This window comes from Podarcis raffonei, chromosome 15 (assembly GCF_027172205.1).
Source record: "Podarcis raffonei isolate rPodRaf1 chromosome 15, rPodRaf1.pri, whole genome shotgun sequence".
In the NCBI taxonomy this organism is placed as follows: domain Eukaryota; kingdom Metazoa; phylum Chordata; class Lepidosauria; order Squamata; family Lacertidae; genus Podarcis; species Podarcis raffonei.
The window spans coordinates 18958942-18977801 of NC_070616.1; the positions used below are offsets into that span (position 1 = coordinate 18958942).

The 18860-nt window shown below is 46.3% G+C and overlaps 1 protein-coding gene across 9 annotated transcripts in view; it reads left to right on the forward strand.

Annotated features, from left to right (window-relative positions):
* Nucleotides 1-18860, forward strand: part of NTM (neurotrimin) — an 813345-nt gene that overhangs the window by 481579 nt on the left and 312906 nt on the right. For 4 of the 9 annotated variants that reach the window (XM_053367509.1, XM_053367512.1, XM_053367510.1 and 1 more), the window contains exon 1: nucleotides 8928-10040. In XM_053367509.1, coding sequence (XP_053223484.1) covers nucleotides 9874-10040 — 167 coding nt within the window. In that variant the 5' untranslated portion in view covers nucleotides 8928-9873. Of the gene's footprint in view, nucleotides 1-8926; nucleotides 10041-18860 lie in introns of those variants that run through there. The other 5 variants (XM_053367515.1, XM_053367507.1, XM_053367508.1 and 2 more) reach the window with 5 other exon arrangements.

Sequence of the window (18860 nt, forward strand, 5' to 3'; positions counted from 1 at the left end):
TTTGGAAAGATAAAGTTAGGTTTGGTTTAGAAATGGGGGGGGGGGTTGGAATGACCCTCCCATGCCGGGATGTTTGGACTTTCTGAGTCTGGTAATGGGCCGTCAGATGTTTGGAGCTGTGGGGGCTTTTAATTTTGGAGGGAATCTGAAACAGGTGTTTAAATATCACATGGAGTTTAGTCTGGGCTATGGAAATGGGGCTGATCTGTTGAAAAGGGTCAAAAATATTACTAAGCTGGAGTTCCTACGAGTGGAAGGAAAATATGAAGAAGAGCCGCGGAAGGGACATGGAAGAGACTTGAGGGCCTCGGATATAAGGACACCAGGTTAATGTGCTAGATAAATGGGACAAAAAGGACTGACAAAATCCGGAACCAGGAGGAAGGGACGCTGGATGAAGATTGGATTGTTTTACTTGTTTTTCTTTTATCATTAGGACTGCTTTAAAATAATTGATGAATGCTAGAAAAATGTTGAAATGGAACTATTTGGTTCTAGTAAAAATGTTTAAAGAATTAGGTTAATGGTATGGTTATGAGAAGTCGGTAAAAATAAGATTTAAGTTTTAAGTTTCAAGGTTTGCTATAAGACAAGATGAAAATAGATTAAGATAATGTAAGGACAAAATATTATGAACTATGGATAGGATTTGCTGTGATAATTATTAACCAGGATACAAGAAAGGGGAGGAGGAGGAGGTCAAAGAAAGAAGGTAATGAAAGTTAAAAACTTGAGAATGATGGATGTATTTTTTCTTTCTATTTTTCTGTTGCGTTTTTTTCTTTTTTTTCTTTTTTATAATTTTAAAAAATCTTTAATAAATATTATTTTTTAAAAAAACAAAAAAACAACAACAAAGTGCCAATTGAAAATAGCATTCTCTCTAGTGGTCCTGATATTGCAAGGATAGTTCCTTACCTATCGCTTTGACCCTATTTTGCTTCTTGGGGAGGTAGCAAGAATTCAGGTTTCTGCCCCTTCCTGTGTATCTACAAATTGCATCTTGATGCATGCATGCATGCATGCATGCAAACAGTGATAGCTCTTGGTAACTGGGGACAAGAGGCAGGGCAGATAATGGCAGGCATAGCGTGGCAGGGTGGGGGGTCAACAAATGAGGAACCAATGGGCCTTAAGAGGTGGGATAACTATGCTGCTTGCATTTTTGGATGGGGTGTGAATGTGTGGGAGAGGGAGAGGGAGAGAGACTATGGATTCTCCTCCACAATGGCTATGAGGCTGTCATGATGAGCTTCTGCACTTCAGAATCTACTGCTAGATTACTGTTTAGAAAACAGTGCTGAACAGGCTATTGCAAAATAAATGAACAGCTGGCAGAGAAAATTCTTCAGCAAGCAATGAGTAATAAAAAGTGTGTGTTAGGTTGGCGGTGGATTTAGATAGTGATCCTTGCTGTGAGCACAGGGGCATTCCGACCGCACATTTTCCTCTCTGAAGTAATGCACTTAAGTCATTTAAGGCTGCATGCACACCATACATTTAAAGCATATATGCCTTCCCTCAAAGAATCATGGGAACTGTAGTTTATCCCTTGCAGGACTATGATCCCAGCACCCTTAACAAAATAGAGTTCGCAGGATTACAGTGGTACCTCAGGTTAAGTACTTAATTCGTTCTGGAGGTCCGTACTTAACCTGAAACTGTTCTTAACCTGAAGCACCACTTTAGCTAATGGGACCTCCTGCTGCTGCCGTGCCACCGGAGCACGATTTCTGTTCTCATCCTGAAGCAAAGTTCTTAACCTGAAGCACTATTTCTGGGTTAGCAGAGTCTGTAACCTGAAGCATATGTAACTTGAAGCGTATGTAACCTGAGGTACCACTGTATTTGGGGGAAGCCATGTTCTTTAAATGTATGGAGCAGATGTTGACAAAGGTGCAGGGCATGCTATGGATTATGAGGGAGTCAACTAACCATTATTGGCACCCTTAATAACTACAGTTCCCCGCATTCTCTGTGGGAAGGCATGTGCTTTAAATCTATAGCGCATAAGCAGCCTAGACGCTGAATTTAGTGGCCTTACAAGGTGGGAGGTCATTTTTAGAGGTATAATGTATATTTCTTCACTTAAAAAATAAAGTAAGCTAGCGCTTCTGACTTTGAGGCCCCTCTTGCCCATTCTTCAAATTGACATTTGCCCCAAAGTCCTGCACCCTTGTCAGACCCTCCAAGTGTGCCTGTTTTCCAGGGACAGCGTCGGATTTACAGAAACTGTCCCGGGTTCTGATTTGATCCTGGAATGTCCTGCTTTTCTGTAGGACATCTCTATTTTCATCAGAAAAATGTTGGAGGGTATGGAATTATGCGACTCTTAAGCCAAGGAAATAAGTACAGTGGTACCTCAGGTTACAGACGCTTCAGGTTATAGACTCTGCTAACCCGGAAATAGTACCTTGGGTTAAGAACTTTGCTTCAGGATGAGAACAGAAATCGTGTGGTGGTGGTGCGGCGGCAGTGGGAGGCCCCATTAGCTAAAGTGTTACCTCAGCTTAAGAACAGTTTCAGGTTAAGAACGGACCTCCAGAATGAATTAAGTTCTTACCTGAGGTACCACTGTAACTATAAGCCTTCAGAAGACACCTGAAGGCAGTCCTGCATAGGGAAGGTTTTTGAAGTTTAATGTTTTAGTATGTTTTTATAAATATTGGAAGCTACCCAGAGTGGCTGGGGCAACCCGGTCAGATGGGTGGTGTATAAATAAAATAATAGTAACAAGAACAATCATCTTCCCATTTGATTCTTGGGACTCTGCCCAAACCACCTCCCTCCCCAGCCCTATTGCTCTTGCCGCACTTCCTCCCTGAGTGTTTTTGCCTAGCTGGAATGTGTCTGGCAATGCTTCTTGCTTGTTTGTTGCACAGAGGTAGAAAATAGCATTAATTGCACCATCCCCTTTAGCCTCTGGCCCTGCCCTCTTCTGGCATGCGGCCCCCAGAAGCCTGCACAGAAGGATTGCAGCCCCCTCAGGCTGCAAAATGTTCTGCACCCCTGTTAGAATGAAATATTTGCTTCCAGATGGGAATGATTGCTTTACAACTCTGCTTAGAACTACTGGACTGTGCAACGTTGATTCCCAACCCCCTTCTCTCCCCCCCCCCTCGCCCACTAGACCATGAGAAGACAAAACAAAACCTCTCCATGCTTTATTCTCCCAGGCTCTTAATCCACATTCTTTCACAAGTGCTAAAGCCACGCACTCAGTAATCTTAAAAAGAGATTGGAAAGTGAGGAAATAAACAGGCTTGGAAAGAAATCCCCTCCTCTTGTGACCCATCAGCACAAGCAATAATAATAAAGCTTTATTATTTTATAGAGTGTCTTCTCTGCCTGGCGTATCTCAGAATGCTTGAGATTAAATAGCACAGTTAGCGAATTAAATAATAGTTTGCCGAGTATTGGATGACTCAGGGGATTAGTAATGGGGCTATGGATCCTTTCACATCTAGGTCACCAGTTTGGAATCTAACTCGTGTTGGTTGCAATTTTTAATAAGGTGGGAGATGGCTGATAGCCAGCAGGTGCCCGACGTGCGTGGAATTGCGGACTCCCGGGTGCAAAGGAGTGGGTGCATTTTCCAAAGCCTCCCTTTTAGAAGAAGAGGAGGAGTTTGGATTTGATATCCCGCCTTTCACTCCCCTTCAGGAGTCTCAAAGCGGCTAACAATCTCCTTTCCCTTCCTCCCCCACAACAAACACTCTGTGAGGTGAGTGGGGCTGAGAGACTTCAAAGAAGTGTGACTGGCCCAAGGTCACCCAGCAGCTGCATGTGGAGGAGCGGAGACGCGAACCCGGTTCCCCAGATTACGTGACTACCGCTCTTAACCACTACACCACACTGGCTCCATTAGCTATGGAAATGTCTGGGAGTTAGGGACTAACCTGCAAAGGAAACGAAAGAAGACCTTGGTTGTTGTTGTTGTTTCCCCCTGTAGGGTTCCTTTAATTGCTGTAAACCTAGGGTGGGAACCTCAGGCAAATGCTGCCCTCTGGACCTCTCTAACTGGCCCTCAGAATTCTCCCTCGGCCACACCCATCCCTGGCCCTGCTTTGCACCTCAAGAGTTTTAGTCTGGCTGGAATGTGTCCTCCGATCCTTTGTCTTGCTGGCCTGGACAGAAGATGGAGAGGGGTGTGGGGCAGGGCCATAGCTAGGGGGTGGCAGGGTGGGCCCATGCCAGGGGCGCAGGTGAGGAGGGGGCACGAAATTGACTAAAAATATGTCCATGAATATGTCTATAAATAAAAATATCAATTATTGCCTCATAAGAAAATGTTTGAAATAGAGGGTGAATTGAATGGATGGAGGGGGTTGGGTTTGGAGGAGAGGCGGAAAGAAGAGCTAACATGTCCGTGGCTAGGGGCACAATCTGGATGGTTCTGCCAGGGGCGCAAGATCACCTACCTATGGTTCTGTGTGTATGTGTAGAACATTCATTCAGCGCCCCACCCACTTTCATGTCTGGTCCTGCCCACCATTTTCCTTTGGCCCTCAGAATGTTGCCTACAAGAGAATGTGGCCCTCAGGCTGAGAAAGGTACCCCTTGCCTGCTGTCAACAATGTGAACAGGTATCATTCCCACCTCAATCCTTCCACACGTTGAGAGAATTGAGGAATACTTTTCAGTGGCTATCAGCTAAATTGAACCTCCATGTTCAGGGGCAGTGTCACTGTGCATACAAGATGTCAAGGAACCTTGCCTTCATGCCCTGCCTGTAAGCTTCTGAGGAGAATCTCACCAGGATATCTATGCTCTATCTCTATGGTTGCGGGCAGTGAATACCAGTTGCTGGAAAGTGGAGAAGGGGAGAGTTGCTCTTGTGCTCAGGTTCGACTTGCTGATTTTCTATGGACATCTGGTTGGCCATTGTGAGAAAAGGATGCTGGGTAGCTCAGCTGGGAGAGCATCAAACTCTCAATCTCAGGGTCGTGGGGTTGAGCCCCATCATAGGCGCCGACTCCATGGGGCTTGAGGGGGCCCGAGCCCCCTCAAAAATTCGTTTGGGGGGGCTCTGCCCCCCCAATAATCTCCGGCGCCCCTCCAGCAGAGCGCCATCGCCGCCCCTCCCCCAGCCCAAAATGCACAGGGGGGGCGGGCTGCATGCCTCCTGCCCTCCCTCCCGAGCAAAAGCTCCACCCAATTTCCTTTGGAGCTGATTAATAGGCGCAGCACGCTCTCCCCTATTCGCTCACGAGGAGGCGGCGCCACTTTATTTGCATATTCATGAGCTTATTTATTATTCATGAGCTTTCCCGGGCCCCCCCAATATTTTTTATAAGTCCGCGTCGCTGAGCCCCATGTTGGGCGAAAGATTCCTGCATTGTGGTCTGTCCAACTCTACAGTTCTGTGATTCTGTGAGTAGATGGGCCATTGGCCTGATCCAGCAGGCTGTTCTTGTGGATGGCCAGTGTTGGGAACATCATGCCACTTTAGACAAGCTGCACCTGGATCCTCTCCCCAGGATACTCCATTGCATCCTGTGGTCATTCCTCATGGGTCTATCTTCTCCGTGTGTTTTTTCATCAAGGGAATTGCTTCCTTAATGTTTTCTACACACACACACACACACACACACACACACACACACACACACACTTTCCTTTTTTAGAATTCTGTAAACTTTGCCATTCTCCGCAGCCTAGAATGACTATATGCTCAGGTTAAAGATAATATGTTACATCCATGGTAGTGCTAAGCAAGCTTTCCATCAGTGCAAGTATTTCTGCCTCTGCCCCAACCCCATATCTGTTTTGGGGTTTTCCCCAAAACCCTCCAGAGCAGATTTGAGGAGGGCATGGGGAGTGCATAGGAGGAGGGGAGGGGCTGGAGCCTAATTGCAACAGTGGAAATCCTTGAACTGAAACACATTAGTTGGATACCACCCAAAGAACCCTAAATAGGGAGGGAACAGGGCCCTTGAAGCTTCCCATGAGTGGCACCTCGAGAGTAGATTATGCAAGCACAGAGGTCACCTGGTCACAGTGATCCCAACTTTGGTGACATGTATTGCATTTATATTTATATTTTTAAAAATGCATCTACAGTATATATATAGATCGACATATGCAAATTTTATGAAAATTTATGTTGGGTTGCTGGTGCATTTCCTCTTCTTTAATTTTATTTATTATAACACCTTTTCATGCAAGGAGCTCTAAGTGGTTATGCATGGTTCTCCCCTCCCCTGTTTTATCTTCACAACAACCCTGTGAGGTAGGTAAGGATGAGAGACTGCCACTAGCCCAAGCCAGTCACCCAGCCAGCTTCAGCGCTGAGTGGAGATTGGAATCTATCCCAGAACTACAATTCCCAGAGTTTCATGAGAAGGGGGGGTGGATTGTTAAACAACCCTAGGATTTGTAGCTCTGGGAGGGGAAGCAGGAAGTCTCCTAACAGCTCTCAGCCCCTTTAACAAACTACAGTCCTCAGGAATTGTAACCATCACAGTGATTTAAATGTGTGGTGTGCTTGTGGCCTGAAGCCTAGATGAACTCACGGGGGAGCTGATCCTGATCTGAGCCAAATGACTGAGCATTTAGTATGAGAGAGAAAAGCATCTTAGATTGATTTTGTGGCACCTGGAAAGGCTGCCAAAGACGAGTGAAATGTATGGCTCTGGCGGCCGGGCCAAGGGAAGGGTAAGTCAAGGGGGCTGCTGTCTCCTGCAGCTTGCCTTTGCCGCTCTCTCTTCGAGATAAAGGACTCAAATCCCCCGGGACTGTTTATGTCTTGCACTTCCTACCAGCAGGCGATTATATATAGAAATAATAATTCAGTTAGCAAAGAAGCAGAGAGTGTAAGAGTTGCTACTTATAGACAAATGGGATGCTGTTGAGTCGTTAGATAGGAAAGCTTCTAACTGAGCTGGCTGCCTTTGGCGGCAGGCAGGCTAGGAAGAGGGAAACGAAACACTCATTGGTTGTTGCTATTTTCAGGTGAGATTCAATCACAAAGTGGAAATTTTGGGTTGAACAATTAAGGTTGATTCAGGGCTCTTGTACAACAACACCAATTCCCCTCTACTCCCCCAAATCAGACTTTTGTGGTAAGGAAAGGAGTGGGAAAATGCACTGGAAAGATCATATTCGATCCATGCAACATTGTCTAACCTCTGCACAAATAAGAGTGAATGGTCAGTAAAGTAGCTGACTCTGTCTATTTTCCTGCAAACATATCGAGATGAATGGTCAGTAAACAGGTCACCTAGAAGCACTCAGTGCTGGAAATGATCGCACCCAGGTCTTGTTGTAGAAGAGTTGACTTCCAGCAGCCAGTGACTTTCTTAGCTGTGAATCATGCCTCAGTTTCTCACTCTGTAAAGTGGGCAGAATAGCAATGCAGGGGTGTGTGTGCCTATCATCATCTGCTGGCAAGGTGGAGTAAACAATGTGAGCTGTGTCTGCCCATACATGTTGCTAACTGTGAACTAGCTGCAATATAGAATTATTGAATTGTAGAATTGGAAGAGACCATGTAGAGTTGAGAGGGACAAGGAGGGTCACCAAGCTACCTGCAATGTAGGAGTCACACCAAGGAAATTCCTAGCAAGATGGCTGTCCTACCTCTGTTTAAAAAATGTATTTGTAGGTGGGGAACCCCAGTGGTGGCATCTATGTTATGGAACAGCCTCCCCAAAGCAGCCCAGGAGACACCATGGTTAGAGTGTGATGCTGACAATGTCAAGGTTTTCGGTTTGATCCCTGTATGGGCCAGGTGCGTTGCTGGAGGTTGGACTAGATGATCCTCAGGGTGCCTTCCAACTCTAGAATTCCACAATTCTGTGGTTTGTATTTTGTTGTATATCTGAGGGAGAGTGAAAAGTTTTCCATGCTGCTTCTGCTGCTCTGTATTGTACTTTTAATATTGCAGTTTTGTTCTTTTCACTGGTATGCCCAGAGAACATATGTGGTTGGCTGACCATACAATGTAGTAAATAAGTTTCCCAGCTGGAGGGTAGTAGCAAAAAGCAAGGTGCGTAGCGTCAACACCTTTTTCAAGGCATCTGGCATGGAACAGAAAATGCCTGGCAGTTTCAGCTGTGTTTCTTTCCATCATGCTCCTAAGGTATCTAGTGATTCTTTGAGTGCTCTGGGCATTTTCCTATTAACAGTAATCTTCATATTATTAATTTACATATTTATTTGCTTTATTGCCCATCCTTCACCATCAGGTCCCAGTTCAGGTTGCAACAATGAAAAATTAAACATTAAAGGGGTTAAAACAAGTTACAGGAATAGGGTAGACCTGTAAGGTAGAATTATTATTATTATTATTACTATTATTATTCAAGACTTTTAGACAGCTATCCTTTAGTAGAGAAACACAGGGTGTCATATAAAATAACATCATATGCAAAACAACTATTAGAATAACTAGCCATCATTATTCCCATACTTCGGGCTGGGCAAACTGAGGCCTGAGAAAAAGAGTGGCTTGCCTCCAGCAGGTTTATCATCCAAACAGGATTTCTACCTCACTCTCCCTGCACTTTAGCCTCTGCGCCACTCCATCCTCACCCTGCATTATCCACTTCGAGAGCGGATGGAGGCGGTCAGGGAGGAAAGCCCAGGGTTCAAATAAAAATCCACCAAGTTGGCTGGATGCCACGCTCTGGACTCACTCACCCTCCACCCTCACCCCCGTCAGACCTCGGAATAGTAGGTCGCAGTGCCAACAGCTCCGCGGCCGCCTGTAAAGAGAAATACAGGACTCGAATACTACACACACACACACACACACACACACACACACACACACACACGGCGAGCTAGTTGTTTGGGAGCGGGCCCGCAAGGGTTAAGAAGCCCCCCCCCTCCGGCGTCCCAAGGTGCACCCGCCGGCGCCGCGAGGGTTAAAAGCAAGGAGAGTCTCCCCCCCCCCCCATCCCCGGTGTCCTTGGCTGAGATTAATGTGCTAAGTCTGCGCTCCTGAGCGGCGCTGCCTGTGCCGCGGAGCCCAAGTGCTGGTCAGCGATGATGGAGTTGCTGCCATGACAACCCCTGCAAGCCGATGCGTGTGTGTGCTCCGGAGAGCCGGCGCGAGAGGCTGCGATTCGGCAGAGAAGGAGATGCGCCCAGCCAGGAGGCAGAGCGCATCCGGGATGCTGAACCTAGCCCTTGTCCAGGCAGCAGCAGCAACAGCCGGCACCGCCAGCTTTGCCATGCCTTTCCTCGCAGCCTCCCTTCGCTGAGCGGCGGCGAGGAGCACAGCTGAGCCTGGAAGAGGCTCCTATCCGCTCCCGACCACGAGCCGCAGCGCCGGGCAGCAGCGGCAGCCGGCCGGACCTTCCCTTCCATCCTGCCTTGTGGCACCGTCGGAGCTTTTGGAGCAGGAGGCCTGTCGCTTCTCCCTCTGAGATTACTCCGGGGGTGCTTCCCCCCCTCTTCGCCCCACCCATTCTCCGAGTTCTTCTGCGGGGAGTTTTATTTTTTGGAACTCCGGCCGGAGGGGCCGCTCTGGAGCGCGTCGCCTTGCGCGGCTGCGGAGCGCCGGCTGTGCCCTACCGCGCCGGAGCGCAGCGCACCTCCTCCAGCAAAGTGAGATGCACGAACTCTTGATCGGAAGCTCTGGTTTGTGAGGCGCGCAGCAACTTGGCCACCTTGGGGGGGCACTTCTTCTTCCTCCCTGGGACTCCGCTGGATGCCTTTCGGGAGGCTCGGATCTCTAAAGCTACAAACCCAAAAACTGGATTTCTAAAGGCTCCGCCGCCCTCTCCCTCCTCATCGTCACTTTCTCTCCTCCCCTTCTGTGCCCACACTTGGCACCGCGAGGTGTCCCTGTCAAACCAATCTCCATCCATCTCTCTGGTTGTTTTAATAAATATATATATATCTTTGCCTTGAGGAAAGCCCAGGATGGGGGTCGGTGGGTGCTTAGTCCTGCCCTGGCGGTGCCTGGTCGTCCTGTCTCTCAGGCTCCTCTTCCTTGTGCCCGCAGGAGTGCCAGTGCGCAGCGGAGATACCACCTTCCCCAAGGCGATGGACAACGTGACCGTCCGGCAAGGGGAGAGCGCCACCCTCAGGTAGGAGCAGAGACTCTTCTTCTTCTTCTTTTTTACTCCGGGACAGAGCTGGTGATAATAGGTGGTCAGCGGCTTATGTGCTATAGGTTTTACGCTCGGGTGTTGGCTGAGATTCTGGGAGGCTTGGTGGATGCACCAGGATGCATGGGATTTTGGGGTGCACTTTGGTTTCAGTCCCTGGCTCTGACAGCTCTGTGCAGTGGCATAGCGTGGGTTGTCAGCACCCGGGGCAAGGCAAGTAATTTGCGCCCCCTAACCTGTGCACCCCAGATGTTGCGCCCGGTGCGGCCGGCCCCCCAAGCTACGCCACTGGCTCTGTGCATCAAGAGAACTGGTGTGCAGCTGTGGGTGTGGATGAGGCTGGAGAAATGCCTGGCACACTGCACATTGAGAGGGTTACGCTATAGAAGGAAGGAGGTGTGGCTGGCAGGGGGAAGCTCATTCTAGGAGAAATAGGATGGCTAGTCTGTTTCATGGCTGTAAAGAAACATGCTCCCTGTTTCTGTGTTTTTTGCCTCTTTGCCACTCTGGCAAAGGTTAGCTTTCCAGTGTGTGTGTCGCCCCTCCTTGGCTTGAAGAAATTTCTTAAAAGGTGGTGATGTTTTAAAGGCTGTTGGGACACTGCTATGCTTGGTCTCCCCCTGCTGTTATTTGAGGGGTTTGGGGGGTTTGGGGGGGAGAATGATGGTGGGTCGCATGTGTGTTACTGGGGCAGCTTAGTCTGATCAGTGCACCAAAACCTAATCTAGTTTTGCAAGAGTTTGTGCCTGTCTCAGAACAATGCTTTTTGAAAACCAAAATAAAAAAGTTATTGCTTATGCAGCTTACTGGTCTCTGCTTAGCCCTTGGTGGTGATGCCACAATACTCTTGTGATGAAATGCGGTGGGATGGGGAGACAGGAGGGGTGATATTTTCCAATAATGGGGAGGAATAACACTTTGGAGAGAGGTTGGGGAAGAACAGCCATGTTGCAGCTTTGAACCCTTTTGAGATCTGGTGTCATTTTCCTTCTCGTGAACCGAGTGGAGTCGACAGTGTGATGTGCTTATACAGCGGAAGGTGGAGGAGCTTGATGCACGAATTGAGAATATTGCTCCACAATAGCACATATGGAAGGAACTCTATTCCCACACTACCAATCCCACATCATGCTGCTTCAACTCTCACAGCTTTCTCAATGTGTGTGTGTTTTTGTGTGTAGGGGAGGGGGGTGGTTAGGGTAATGAGGGTGTTGAAAACTCTGTCGGTTTCTTACCAAGAATCACAACTTCATTGCAATGCAGGAAAGATACTGAGATAGATGGAACAATGGACTGCAGTTTCTTGGGCTCCCCCCACATCAACTGTGGGGCAATATTAAAATACTGTTTGCAGCAGAACTGGGGTGGGTGAGAAGAGGCACAGCAGTTGCACCCTATCTAACTGTGTCATCAATATTATTTTATATATATATATATATATATATATATATATATATATATATATATATATATATATATATATTCCCCTTTTCCTTTCCTTGGTTGCAAACTCACTATCCTCTCCTTATTTTGGTCTGATGGTTGAGTGTGATGGCTCATTGACTTCTCACAGGCATATGATCCCAGGTGGAATTTATGCAAGAAGACATATGCTGGGAAGCAACAGGGGTCAGAATGTGGCTATCATGGAGAGGTGTAGCAAAGAAATCAGCCTTATGAAGGTGAGATCACAAGGCTGTGGTGTCCTGCTGGTGGGTCCCAGTCAACCAATGGCAAATCAGAGCTCTGAGGGAAAAAGCCAGACCCTGGTTAGGTTTACATTTGCAGTTATCTCAACTTTGAATCAAGCAAATGGGCTGCAGAAGTCAATGTGAGAGAGTCAAAACACACACACACAGAGAGAGAGAAAGAGCAAGCACACTAGTGTGATATATTGACTAGTATTGGGAAAACCTGTGTTCAAATCCCTGCTGAGTCTCAAAACTCATCTACTTTGCAGGTTGTTGTGCAGAAGAATGTGGAGAGGAGAGGACACATTTCCCTTAGTTCCTTGGAGGACGGGTGGGATAAATATGTAATAAATAAGGAAACGTCAGTGACATGTTCTTTGGTTATGTCCTGGTTAGATGGCTGCAGTGTGTTCAACAGGTGGCTATTCTTGAAGATTATTTGGAAACTGCAGTTGATACAGAATGTGGTTACTAAAACTCTTGGAGATATTGTACCTCCATATTCCGTTACACATTTCACTGTAGCGGTAACAGTGGCTGCCTGTTTTCTCCATGTCCAATTCAAGATGCTAGTTTTAGCTTTTAATGCCCTAAGGAGCTTGGGACTGGGTTAGCTGAAAGACCACCAACATCCAGATGGCCCTGCTTGTGTGTTGAGATCAGCATCTGGATAGGGGTTAGATGGCATGTAACAAGGACAGGGCCTTTTCAGTGGTGGTCCTGCCCTTTTGGAACTCCATCCCCTACCAAATACATCCCCAGGGGAGAGAAACTCTGGTCACATCTGCACCATACATTTAAATCACAGGGAACTCTAGTATGTTAAGTTTGCTGAGAATGGTACCTCTGTGAGGCGTAAAGTTCCCAGAATTCACTGGGGAAGCCACATGCTTTAAATGTGCTTTAAAAATATGATGTGGGTGTGACTTCTGCTTGCCATCCAGTTTGTGTTTATTTCCATCTCCCTTGTTCCACCCTCAAGCTTTTCATAAGGAATCTGCTTCCAGAAGAACCTTAAGAGCACTTTTGGGTTGAGGCATAAAAGATATGTTCTTGTTTTTGCTACGTATCAATATCATCAGCTTTCAGGCTTATTGGGTATCATTGCAGCTATTGGTCAACTTGGTTCCCACTTAAATTGTGATGTTTGTTAAATATAATGATAATTGCAATTTATTATTTTTAGTAGTATGTTGCAGTGTTGTTCCTCTTTTTGTTCTACATTGTAATTTTTTTTCTACATTGTTATTTCTTGTTTCATTACACATGCTAAAGCTATTTGGTCATGTGCACACTATCCCTTGCTTTTTTCTGCAGGACTAATTGCAGTCGTTAACAGTCGTCAACAGGCTTACCATACCCATTGAACCAATCACCCATCTCCTACCACCCTTCTGAGAAATACCCCACCCCACCCTCCCACTATATATAAGGGTCTGGTGACTTCTGCTTCAGTGTATCTGAAGAAGTGTGCATGCACATGAAAGCATATAACAGAACAAACTTAGTTGGTCTATAAGGTGCTACTGGACAATTTGTTATTTATTTTTATTTTTATTTCAACTGGGTCAGACCAACACAGCTACTTGCCTGAATCTATTGTTATTTCATGTACTACTGAATTGGAGCTGTTTTGTATGTGAACTGCTGTTGAGCACGGAGGCATTTCTGTTAAATGTGATATATACATAAATTAACTATGTCTATATGGCTGGTGGTTTTTAAGAAAACTCTGGAGACATTTTTATTCCAGCCTGCTATGATTAATACGCTACGCTTGAAGAATTTTAGCTGCCGCTGATTTTAATTTTTTTCTTCAATTAATGGTTAAATTATAACTGTTTTTGTTGTTCTAAAACTTTATGTAAGTTGCCCCGAGAAGGCGATGTGCCTTGAAAGATGGGTTAGAAGCCTTTAAGAACATAGGAACAGTTCTGCTGGACCATCCCAAAGACCCATCTAGTCCACCATCTTGTTCTCACCGTAGCTGAACTGATGCTATTGGCCTATGGCAGTGATGTAGTGTGAGTTGCTAGTGCCCGGGGCCATGCGGAGGCAGGTGGATAAGTGAGAAAGACTTAGACGGAATATGCATGTGCATCCAACTGCCTAACAGTGTCCGTGTTATGCAGGAGATCACAGTCATGGAGATAAGAAAAGAATAGTCGTTCCATTGTCTGGATAGATCACTTCCTGGTTCTTGAGGAGAAGCCGTTTTCAATGGAGTGACAGAAGTGCACAGCTACATTGAGACAGCACTGGGTGTCGAAATTTTGCACCCCCTAACAATTTTGCACCTGTGGCAACCGCCCCTGTGCTCCTTTCCACCCCATCCCACTGGCCTGTGGTGTCACTTCGGTTTCTGTCATATCCCCCAATTCTATTTAACATTTACCTGAAACAGCTAGGAGATGCTGTCAAGAGTTTTGGAGTTCAGTGTCACCAGTATGGTCAGTTGAAAGGCAGATAAGGGAACCAGGGATTCAGCCTGTGCTGAATAGAGTTGCACTCCACTGAAAACTCACGTTTGCAAGTTGGACATACTCCTGGGTTCAGTCTAGATGCCCAGGTTTTGGCAGTGGCCATGAGTGTGCTTGCACATTTGAAGCAAGGGCACTAGCTGTGCAAATTCTTGGAGGTGTCTGATCCAGCCATGGAGCGACATGCCTTGGTTGTACACCCTGTTTGGAATATTGTAACATGCTCCATGTGGGACTGTCATTGGAAAGTGTTTGGAAACTTCAGCAGGTCCAAGTTGCTGCAGTCAGATTGCTTACTGGAGCCAGTTACAGGGAGAACTTCCTGTGACTACAGCCCCTCTGGCTACTGGTCTGTTTCTGGGCACAATTCAAAGTGTAAAGTTATGGCCTGCAAATCCAAACATAGCTTGTGTCCAGGCTATCTGAAGCACAATATTCTCCACATATGAGCCTGCTTGGGCTTTCAGGTCTTCTGGAGAGGCCTTTCTTTGGGTCCTACCACCTTTGCAGGCACATTTGGTGGGGACACAAGAGAGGGCAGGGCATTCTCAGTGACTGCTCTCAGATTGTGGACTTCCCTTCCACAGGAAGCCAGCCTGGACCCCTCTGTGCTTTCCTTTCTCCAGCAGGTAAAGACTTTTTTGTTCCAATAGACATTGGCCACTAACTGGCTGTTGTGGCAGGGGGTTCTGTGGATGTTATACTTTGTGTTTGTTTGTTTGTTTAAATGGTCTTTAGTGTTTTCAGTGCTATTTTTAATAGCGTTACTTGCTTTTAAAAATATTTACATTTATTGTGTGCTTTTATAGTTGTATCTGATTTGAGCTTCCTTGGATTGTACACTGGGGTGAAGGTGAGATATAAAATGAGTAAATAAATAAATCTGCAAGCAACAGCACCCTCCCCACTGGTATGGAATACCCTCCAATAAAGAATACCCTCCAATACCATCTACTGCAACCCACATACCCTCCACTCCAACAGTGGAGGCAGAGTATAGCCATCATGGCTAGTAGCCTTTACTAGACTTAACACTCCATGAATTTGTGTAATCCTCTTAGAAGAATATACTCCAAATCAGAGCTCCACGAGTTTGCTGAATCCTCTTTTTAAGTGATCCAAGTTAGTAGGCATCATCCCCTCTTGTGGGAGCTATTGCTTAACCATGTGCTGTGTGAAGAAGTGCTTTTTTTATCCCCCCTGAATCTTCCAACATTCAGCTTTTTTGGATGCCCAAGAGCTCTAATATTATGATTCAGGGAGCAAAGCTCTTTTCAACCCACTTTTTCCATACCATTCATAATGGTACACCCTTTCACCATCTCTCCTGTTATTTGCCTTTTTTCCAAACTAAAAATAAAATAAAAATCTCAAATGTTGCAGCCTTTCCTGATTTTCTATAAGTAAATGTTTCCCTGCTGAAAGACATTTCTGTTTTTCCACACCATTGCCGGGCCTCCTTTCCTTCCACTGTTATCCACTGCTGAAAGCTGTGCTCAAAAACAAGTCATGCCAGACGAATCTCATTTCTTTTTTTTGATAGGGTTACCAGTTGGTTGATCAGGGGAATGCTGTGGACATAGTGTATCTTGATTTCAGTTAGGCTACCTCAGAAGTTGATAGGCTCTCCTTCATTGGAAGTTTTTAAGTATAGGTTGGATGACCATCTGTTATGGATGCTTTAGTTGAGATTCCTGTATTTCAGGGGGTTGGACTCACTTCTGAGTTTTGTCAATAGCTTTTATTTTATTTAAGATACTCTTTAAGACATTTCATCCACCTTGGATTTACTGTGGTTACTGTGCACACAGAATAACCAAGTTGTGTTTTAATGCTCCAAAGTTTGCCTAGTACCTAGCAGGAACACAAGTCTCCATTTGGCCTCAGTCTGACCCCACCTGGAGTCCTCTGTTCATTTCTGGGCACCATAGTTTAAGAAAGATATTGACAAGCTGGAATGTGTGCAGAGGAGGGCGCCCAAGACAATCAAGAGTCTTGACATCTCTCCCAACCCTGCAGTTCTATTATACCAGCCAGTTTCCCTTAAGAACAAAGATGACACACAGGAGTGTGCATTACTGTTGAGCTCCCAGGAATAGTTCCAGTCAGTTGTAATATTGTCTGGCCGAAATTCTATATATCTCACCTGTTGCCAGAATTGGAGAATGAAAAGCCAGGCAGGGGAAGGGGGGGAGAATTTAACTGAGCCATTTTTGTGGTTGGTGCACAGACATGAGATGTCATATTGTACACCATTCATGCCTGTGCACCAAAATATCATATGTGTGCATGGTTTTACTGAATTCATAGCACAGAATGCAAAATGCACTGTGCAAGAAGCAGATATGCATTCTGCTGTCACACATAGCTCCTCCCCTTTATCAAGGAAGCAGCTAGGAGGGCTGCATCAGTGAGCCATTCCCAAGGTGTGGTGAGAGCTGAGTGCAGGATGGGTGTCAAAGGTGGACAAACTACCTCAGAAAGACGTGTGACACACCAGAAGTACTCCTCTTCCCCTAACATGCCATACATCCCCGTGTAGTAATGGTGACCATAGTTCTATAAACTGGGAGTCATCCCTTTGCCTTCTGAGAAAGGCTGTCATTCAGGGCAGAACACCTCCTTTGCATATAAAGGGTTGCAGGTCCAGTCCCTGGCATCTCCAAGTATAGCTGGGGAAGTCAGGAATCTTTTCTGAGACATCAGAGAGACATCAGTCTGTAGACAACACTTAAGTAGGTGGATCAATGGTCTGAGGCAACATGAGGCAGCTCTGAGCTTCCTATGTTTCAGAGATGGATCTTGGAAATTTGACCTCCAGAAATTCTGGAAGTATCACCCTTTGTGTTCAAGAGTTACATCTGCCTCAGTGTAAGGCTGTTTCCTGAAGTCCACTGGAGACTTGGGCCCCATTTGCACTATATGCTTGAAGAGTCATGGCTTACCCCTGAAGCATCCTACGAGCTGTAGCTTGGCTACCCCAAGGAATCCTGGGAACTAGGTGTTGAGAGTTGTCAGGAGACCTCATTCCCCTCACACAGCTACAGTTCCCAGAGTTCCCTAGGAGGAGGGATGGACTGTTAAACCACTCTGGGAATTCTTGCCCTCTGAGAAGACTAGAGATCTCCTAACAACTCTCAACATGCCCTTTTTATAATAAAATGGTTTGCTGTATTCTTACCTGAAAGAAATAAAAAAGAAGATAACAGCTAGCACGTTCCCATCCATGCTCACCCCCCAGAAGTGCAGAGATCAGGGTGATAAAACACAACAGTAGAACAGCGCCCTTAACAAACTACAGTTCCCAGGATTCCTTGGGGGAAGCCATGCCTGCTCCAAGTGGCATGGCAGTGCTTTAAATGCATAGTGCAGATGGGGCCCTGCTGCTGTGTTAGCCTGGATAGGATATGGTCGAACACAGAATAATTTGCTAATATGAGGCAGCCCTTTGGGGACATCTCCTGATTAGTTTCTTCCTACCTTTCACTCCTGCATTCCCATTTCCTTCCCTGCCCTGACTTATTCCCTGTGTTCTTGTCCAACCATCGGAATCCTTGTTATCGGATCTGTATTCATGTTCCTTTCCAGGGTTCAGGCTCGTGGCTCGCGGCTCCTATGAAATATTCATCTCATTTTGATGTTCGTAAAGTTCAGTGCCTGATATTTTTCATCCTCTGAAATTATTTATTTCAGAGCTCTGGACTATAAAAATATCACTCTGACCTGCTTCCCTCCTCCTCCTCTCCCCCCTCCTTAACTTTCCTGGGGATTACGGCATTTTGAAAAGGCCTGGCATTTCTCGCGGTGGATGAGTTCTTTGCTTTCTGATGAGAGACCGCCCATGTGCACACAAGACCACGTACAGGAGCCAGGGGGCTTGCGCGCCACTGGAAATACGCTGGAAGCAAAATTTGTCCCCTGTGGCATGCTGCAAACAGGCCACCTTCACACCCAACATTTAAAACACATTTATACCTCTTTGCTACCACTCCCCCCCCAAAAAAAAGAATCCAGGGAATTATAGCTCACTGCAACAGAGCTACAATTCCCAGCACCCCCTAGCAAACTACAGTCTCCAGGATTCTTTGGCTAGAAGCCATGTGCTTTGAATGGGTGGTGTGGATGTGAGCCCAGTCAATGTGTGCCTCAGTCCACTTTCACACAATACATTTAAAGAGCTATGGTACCACTAGGCTTCCCCCAAAGACCTCTGGGAGTTGTTAAGGGTGCTGATAGCTGCGAGGAGCCCCTCTTCCACTGACAGAGCTGTGCTTCTCAGAGTTCTTGTGAAGGAGAATGGACTGTTAAACCACCCTGGAAATCATAGCTCTGTGAGGAGAATAGGGGACTCCTAACAACTCTCAGTGCCTTTAACAAGCACTGAGATTTCTTTGGGTGTTGCAAGGGGCATCATAACACTTTAAATGGATGGTACAAACATGGCCTGAATCCCAGGCCAATGCTTGTGGTTGTCTCATGACAACTTGAAGTAGCTTAGGGGTTGTCACCCTGTAGACGATCTTCTCACCTCTCCCCAGCGATTGTCTACCAGTGAAATGGCTGTAGCCCTTGGCAACATCCCAGTTGGATTACTGTTACACATTATACATGAGATGCCTTGGAAGCTT